Source organism: Salvelinus namaycush, unplaced genomic scaffold, assembly GCF_016432855.1.
Source record: "Salvelinus namaycush isolate Seneca unplaced genomic scaffold, SaNama_1.0 Scaffold225, whole genome shotgun sequence".
Classification (NCBI taxonomy): domain Eukaryota; kingdom Metazoa; phylum Chordata; class Actinopteri; order Salmoniformes; family Salmonidae; genus Salvelinus; species Salvelinus namaycush.
This window is the reverse complement of record NW_024059064.1, coordinates 208,291-216,174: the sequence shown is the minus strand read 5'-3', so window position 1 is coordinate 216,174 and position 7,884 is coordinate 208,291. Positions and strand designations below refer to the sequence as shown.

At 48.7% G+C, this 7,884-nt stretch overlaps 1 protein-coding gene across 1 annotated transcript; it reads right to left on the bottom strand.

Moving 5' to 3' along the window:
• Positions 1-6,929: 6,929 nt before the first annotated feature.
• On the bottom strand, positions 6,930-7,547 carry LOC120038570 (XK-related protein 7-like). Its single transcript, XM_038984264.1, has one exon. The coding sequence runs from the start codon at positions 7,545-7,547 to the stop codon at positions 6,930-6,932; it is 618 nt and encodes a 205-aa protein (XP_038840192.1).
• Positions 7,548-7,884: the final 337 nt, after the last annotated feature.

The following is a 7,884-nucleotide window of genomic DNA, read 5'->3' as shown; positions in this document are numbered from 1 at the left end:
CGACTAGCCCCGACGCTTCTCCCTCTTTTTCTCCTGCCCCGCTACAAAGTTTCTCCTTCCAGGCAGTCACTGAGTCCGAGGTGCTAAAGGAGCTCCTTAAACTTGACCCCAAAAAACATCTGGGTCAGATGGTTTAGACCTTTTCTTCTTTAAGGTCGCTGCCCTTATCATCACCAAGCCTATCTCTGACCTTTTTAACCTGTCTCTCTTTTCTGGGGAGGTTCCCATGGCTTAGAAGGCAGCCAAGGTGCATCCTTTATTTAAAGGGGGAGATCAAGCTGATCCTAACTGTTATAGACCCATTTCTATTTTGTGCTGTTTATCAAAAGTGTTGGAAAAACTTATCAATAATCAACTGACTTGGTTTATTGATGTCTATAGTATTCTCTGGTATGCAATCTGGTTTCAGCTCAGGTTATAGATGTGTCACTGCAACCTTAAAGGTCCTAAATGATGTCACCATTGCCCTTGATTCTAAGCAATGTTGTGCTGCTATTTTAATTGACTTAGCCAAAGCTTTTGATACGGTAGACCATTCCATTCTTATGGGCTGGCTAAGAAGTATTGGTGTCTCTGAGGGGTCTCTGGCCTGGTTTGCTAACTACCTCTCCCAAAGAGCGCAGTATATAAAGTCAGAACATCTGCTGTCTGAGCCACGGCCTGTCACCAAGGGAGCACCCCAAGGCTCAATCCTAGGCCCCACGCTCTTCTAAATTTACATCAACCACATAGCTCAGGCAGTAGGAGGCTCTCTCATGAATTTACTTTCAGATTTTACAGTTTTATACTCAGCTGGCCCCAGCTGGATTTAGGGTTAAATGCTTTACAACAAAATTTCTTAGTGTCCAACAAGCTTTCTCTACCCTTAACCTTGTTCTGAACACCTCCAAAACAAAAGTCATGTGGTTTGGTAAGAAGAACACCCCTCTTCCTGCATATGTTATTACTACTTCTGAGGGTTTAAAGCTTGATGTAATCACCTCATACAAGTACTTGGGAGTATGGCTAGATGGTACACTGTCCTTCTCTCAGCACATATCAAAGCTGCAGGATAAAGTTAAATCTAGACTTGGTTTCCTCTATCGTAATCCCTCATCTTTCACCCCAGCTGCCAAACTAACCCTGAGTCAGATGACCATCCTACCCATGCTAGATTACGGATACGTAATTTATAGATCGGCAGGTAAGGGTGCTCTCGAGCGGCTAGATGTTCTTTACCATTCGGCCATCAGATTTGCCACCAATGCTCCTTATAGGACACATCATTGCACTCTATACTCCTCTGTAAACTGATCCTCTTTGTATACCCGTCACAAGACCCACTGGTTGATGCTTATTTATAAAACCCTCTAAGGCCTCACTCCCCCCTATCTGAGATACCTACTGCTGCTCTCATCCTCCACATACAACACCCGTTCTGCCAGTCACATTCTGTTAAAGGTACCCAAAGCACACACATCCCTGGGTCGCTCCTCTTTTCAGTTCTCTGCAGCTAGCGACTGGAACGAGCTGCAACAAACACTCAAACTGGACAGTTTTATCTCCATCGCTTCATTCAAAGACTCAATCATGGACACTCTTAATGACAGTTGTGGCAGCTTTGTGTGATGTATTGTTGTCTCTACCTTCTTGTCTTTGTGCTGTTGTCTGTACCCAATAATGTTTGCACCATGTTTTGTGCTGCTACCATGTTGTGTTGCTACCATGCTGTATGGTCATGTGTTGCTGCCTTGCTATGCTGTTGTGTTAGGTCTATTACCTTTATGTAATGTTGTGGTGTCTCTCTTGTCGTGATGTGTGTTTGGTCATATATTTTTAATTCTAATCCCAGCCCCCGTCCCCGCAGGAGGTATTTTGTCTTTTGGTAGGCCGTCGTTGTAAATAAGAATTTGTTCGTAACTGTCTTGCCTAGTTAAATAAAGGTTACATAAATTTAAATATTCCAAAAGTATGTAAATCAGGTCTTTCTCCATAAGGGAGACGGCAGTTAATTATTATTGCCCCATTTCAAGGCTTCCTTGTCGTGCTCAGATTCTAGAATCCTGGGTAAATGTACAATGAAGCTATTTTGTTTTGTATCTGATAAATGCATTTAGAAAGTAAACCAGTCAGGGTTTAGGAAACAGGGTTTAGGACACAGGGTTTAGTACACAGGGTTTAGGACACAGTACTATTACAACATCCACTACAGTCAGGGTTTAGGACACAGGGTTTAGGACACAGTACTATTACAACATCCACTACAGTCAGGGTTTAGGACTCAGGGTTTAGGACACAGGGTTTAGGACACAGGGTTTAGGACACAGGGTTTAGGACACAGCACTATTACAACATCCACTACAGTCAGGGTTTAGTACACAGGGTTTAGGACACAGGGTTTAGGACACAGGGTTTAGGACACAGGGTTTAGGACACAGGGTTTAGGACACAGGGTTTAGTACACAGGGTTTAGGACACAGGGTTTAGAACACAGGGTTTAGAACACAGGGTTTAGAACACAGGGTTTAGAACACAGGGTTTAGGACACAGGGTTTAGGACACAGGGTTTAGTACACAGGGTTTAGGACACAGGGTTTAGAACACAGGGTTTAGAACACAGGGTTTAGAACACAGGGTTTAGGACACAGGGTTTAGGACACAGGGTTTAGAACACAGGGTTTAGGACACAGGGTTTAGGACACAGGGTTTAGGACACAGCACTATTACAACATCCACTACAGTCAGGGTTTAGGACACAGGGTTTAGGACACAGGGTTTAGGACACAGAGTTTAGGACACAGGGTTTAGAACACAGGGTTTAGAACACAGGGTTTAGGACACAGGGTTTAGGACACAGGGTTTAGGACACAGGGTTTAGGACACAGGGTTTAGGACACAGGGTTTAGTACACAGCACTATTACAACATCCACTACAGTCAGGGTTTAGGACACAGGGTTTAGGACACAGGGTTTAGGACACAGGGTTTAGGACACAGGGTTTAGAACACAGGGTTTAGAACACAGGGTTTAGGACACAGGGTTTAGGACACAGGGTTTAGAACACAGCACTATTACAACATCCACTACAGTCAGGGTTTAGGACACAGGGTTTAGGACACAGAGTTTAGGACACAGGGTTTAGAACACAGCACTATTACAACAACCACTACAGTCAGGGTTTAGGACACAGGGTTTAGGACACAGGGTTTAGGACACAGGGTTTAGGACACAGCACTATTACAACATCCACTACAGTCAGGGTTTAGGACACAGGGTTTAGGACACAGGGTTTAGGACACAGGGTTTAGGACACAGCACTATTACAACATCCACTACAGTCAGGGTTTAGGACTCAGGGTTTAGGACTCAGGGTTTAGGACACAGGGTTTAGTACACAGCACTATTACAACATCCACTACAGTCAGGGTTTAGGACACAGGGTTTAGGACACAGGGTTTAGGACACAGGGTTTAGGACACAGAGTTTAGGACACAGGGTTTAGGACACAGGGTTTAGAACACAGGGTTTAGGACACAGGGTTTAGGACACAGGGTTTAGGACACAGGGTTTAGGACACAGGGTTTAGGACACAGCACTATTACAACAACCACTACAGTCAGGGTTTAGGACACAGGGTTTAGGACACAGGGTTTAGGACACAGCACTATTACAACAACCACTACAGTCAGGGTTTAGGACACAGGGTTTAGGACACAGGGTTTAGAACACAGGGTTTAGAACACAGGGTTTAGGACACAGGGTTTAGAACACAGGGTTTAGGAAACAGGGTTTAGAACACAGGGTTTAGGACACAGGGTTTAGAACACAGGGTTTAGGACACAGGATTTAGGACACAGGGTTTAGGACACAGGGTTTAGAACACAGGGTTTAGGACACAGGGTTTAGGACACAGGGTTTAGAACACAGGGTTTAGGACACAGCACTATTACAACAACCACTACAGTCAGGGTTTAGGACACAGGGTTTAGGACACAGGGTTTAGGACACAGGGTTTAGAACACAGGGTTTAGGACACAGGGTTTAGGACACAGGGTTTAGAACACAGGGTTTAGGACACAGGGTTTAGGACACAGGGTTTAGGACACAGGGTTTAGGACACAGCACTATTACAACATCCACTACAGTCAGGGTTTAGAACACAGGGTTTAGGACACAGGGTTTAGGACACAGAGTTTAGGACACAGGGTTTAGAACACAGGGTTTAGGACACAGGGTTTAGGACACAGGGTTTAGGACACAGGGTTTAGGACACAGGGTTTAGTCCTGGGCATATAATTATTACAGTAACCAGTTTAGTTGTTAATGATCTTGTCGATACGTTAAACTCTAAAATGAAATGTGCTGCTTTATTTGTGGACCTGTCAAAAGCTTTTGATACTGTTGATCCTGCTATTTTATTGAACAAGTCCTTGATAGGCCTGTTGATGGTATCATGATGAGCTTAGCCATCGTCCTTGATGGGGTTCAGTCTGCATTTCTGGAAGTACATAAAGGTGTACCACAGGGGTGGATTCTGGGACCTGATCTTTTCACTATTTATATAAACACCATTGGTCAATCTGTAAAAAAATGTCAACTTCATCTATATGCGGATGATACTATTACGTATGACCAGCCCTGCCCTTCCCAGCCCTGCCCTTCTCAGCCCTGCCCTTCCCAGCCCTGCCCTTCCCAGCCCTGCCCCTGGCCTGCCTTGGCCCTGGCCTGCCTTGGCCCTGGCCTGGCCTGCCCTGCCCTGCCCTTCCCAGCCCTGCCCCTGGCCAGCCCTGCCCCTGGCCTGCCTTGGCCCTGGCCTGCCCTGCCCTTCCCAGCCCTGCCCCTGGCCTGCCTTGGCCCTGGCCTGCCCTGCCCTTCCCAGCCCTGCCCCAGGCCTGCCCCAGGCCCTGGCCTGCCCTGCCCTTCCCAGCCCTGCCCCAGGCCTGCCTTGGCCCTGGCCTGCAAGGCCCTTCCCAGCCCTACCCCTGGCCTGCCTTGGCCCTGGCCTGCCCTGCCCAGCCCTGCCCCTGGCCTGCCTTGGCCCGCCCTGCCCTGCCCTTCCCAGCCCTGGCTTGGCCTGCCTTGGCCCTGGCCTGCCTTGGCCTGCTCTACTCTGGCCTGGTCTGCCCTGGCCCTGGCCTGGTCTGCCCTACTTTGGCCTGGCCTGCCCTGGCCCTGGCCTGCCCTGGTCTGCCATGTCCCTGGCCTGCCCTACTCTGGCCTGGCCTGCCCTGGCCCTGCCCTACTCTGGCCTGCCCTGGTCTGCCCTGGCCTGTCCTATCCTGGTCTGCCCTGGCCTGGCCTAGCCTGCCCTGATCTGCCATGGCCTGGCCTGTCATGCCCTGCCCAACCCTATCCCGATCTGCCCTTGCCTGAAAGCCTCCTAAGAGACTTTTGACGCTTGTTAATAGTAATGAATCAACATGGAAAATGGATTGGATTTGCAAAGTCATGAACGTCAGGGAATATAGACCAAACGTTGAAGTGACGTCTGTGCCCAGTGAGTGGTGTTTCCCGAAAAGGCAACTCAGCTAATTTTGAACTGGCGAGACGGCAGGAAGTAGGCCTCCTGTATATTTGGGCAGAAAGTAAGGCTGAGTCAGTCTTACAAAGACATGAAACAGTCTTGGTCTACTGTTATTAAATATTCATGAAGCAGTTTGTGCAATGAAACAGATATCACCACGCGCTCCAGAGCGTGAGCCCAGCGGATACCGTTTTGGAGAGTTTTATCAATGAATGGACTTCATTTCTCTCTTAACAGAATGCTAATATGTGGGCTCCATCATCCTCCTCCTCCTCCTCCATCATCCTCCTCCTCCTCCTCCATCATCCTCCTCCTCCACCTCCTCCTCATCATTATCATCCTCCTCCTTCTCCTCATCCTCCTCCTCATCATCTACATCACCATTATCCTCATCATCGTCATCATTATCCTCCTCCTCACCATCCTCCTCCTCCTCCTCATTTCACCATTACCCTCATCCTCCTCATCCTCATCATCATCATCCTCATCATCATCCTCCTCATCCTCATCCTTCTCATCATCCTCCTCCTCATCCTCCTCCTCATCATCCTCTTCATAATCATCCTCCTCCTCATCATCCTCCTCATCCTCATCATCCTCATCATCCTCCTCCTCCTCATCATCCTCTTCATAATCATCCTCCTCCTCATCATCCTCCTCATCCTCCTCCTCCTCATCATCCTCCTCCTCATCATCCTCTTCATAATCATCCTCCTCCTCATCATCCTCCTCATCCTCATCATCCTCATTATCCTCATCATCCTCCTCCTCCTCCTAATCATCATCCTCATCATCATCCTCATCATCATCCTCCTCCTCCTCATCATCCTCATCATCATCCTCCTTCTTATGCTGCTTTCTCTCCTTCACAACCCTCTCTCTCACACACACGCACACACACACACACACACACACACACACACACACACACACACACACACACACACACACACACACACACACACACACAAACACACTAGACATTCTAGAATCACTCGACCATGACTGGTAGTAGTAGGCATGCATTTCCTTCTGTTGAGGTTACTGGTAGGCTCGGCATGACCAACATAGTCTCAAACCTTATATTCACACCATAAACAACCCTCAAAATAAGCACATGATCCTATAGAGATTCACATAACCAGCATATGGTATGCCATAGAACATCACAATCCTAACGGAACATTTTTGATAGGCTACACAGAGGAGACATATATTTAAATGTAACCTCTCTAAACATGGGTCTGGGCTGAAACATCTTTACCGTGTGGACTGACTGACCGGTTGACCGGTATCTACAGCAGAGAGGTGTTGCTCCTCCACGGAGAGCGTGCAGAGCACGGCTGCCTGCTTGCACGCTCAAGTGCACGTGTCTCATATTGATCAGACGGCTGCTGTATGCTGCATAATAAATGTATATCTGTATTTACCTCCAGACCTGGCCCAGTTGTAGGAGGTGAAGAATTGACTGGAACAGCCACATACACACTCTGCAGCATGTCCGGGTGCCGCTCTCAGTCCCAGCCCCCGCCGCATTCTGCCCTGCCGACGAGCATCCAACCCCGGCAACAGTAGCAGCATTGGCCGCTCCGCCACCGTGCTGTTTGTTGGTGTTGATGCTGCCCTTGGTGCTGAAATTACACTCGCCTCCCCTGGAAGACTCTGCTGCCGCACTGACTGCCGCCACTGCCCCGCTGCTGCTGCCGCTGATATCCGAGTAGTCGTAGACTATCCACCTGAAACTCAACACCTGAACCACGGCGGAGGGAACCACCACGAAGACCAGTGTTAGCCCGAACCACCAGTAGTCCCGTCTCAGGTAGTAGTCCGCGGCAAGCCACAGGTCGGTGGCCCCGTCTGAAAAGAAGACGAGCAGTGAGCACAACACCCAGCAGCAATCCAGGAGCGAGTAGGGCTTAGAAGCATAGCGGCACGACGAGGGACCCTGGTCGGGCTCGGCTGCGACCATACATCGGAGTGGTGGTGGTACGGGGTTCTCGGTAGTCTGCACAGACAGGGCTGCTCCGTCCGATTTTGCAGCCATGTTTGTTGTCGGAAAGAGAGTCGGGATCGGTCGAGGGAGAGAGTGAGAGTGAGAGTGTCTGTCGGTGTGTGTGAGAAAGGGAGAGTGAGCGCGTGGGGGAGAGAGAGAGAGAGAGAGAGAGAGAGAGAGAGAGAGAGAGAGGACTCAGACAGGCAGTAACTGCTCCTCGTTTCAATGGCTAGGCTATTATATGTAATTACATTCTTACTAGGCTTATTATTGTCTGATTGAATAACACAGCGTTTGCCAATCATTTATTTCAATGCCGGAGATGATACTTTGCCATCCAAGGACTCCTGTTGGGTAGTCTAATGAAGACTAGGACTGATCGCACAGG

Bases quoted from the DNA above. Each gene is read 5' to 3' on its own strand.
- LOC120038570 (XM_038984264.1), bottom strand. From the start codon at position 7,547: ATGGCTGCAAAATCGGACGGAGCAGCCCTGTCTGTGCAGACTACCGAG.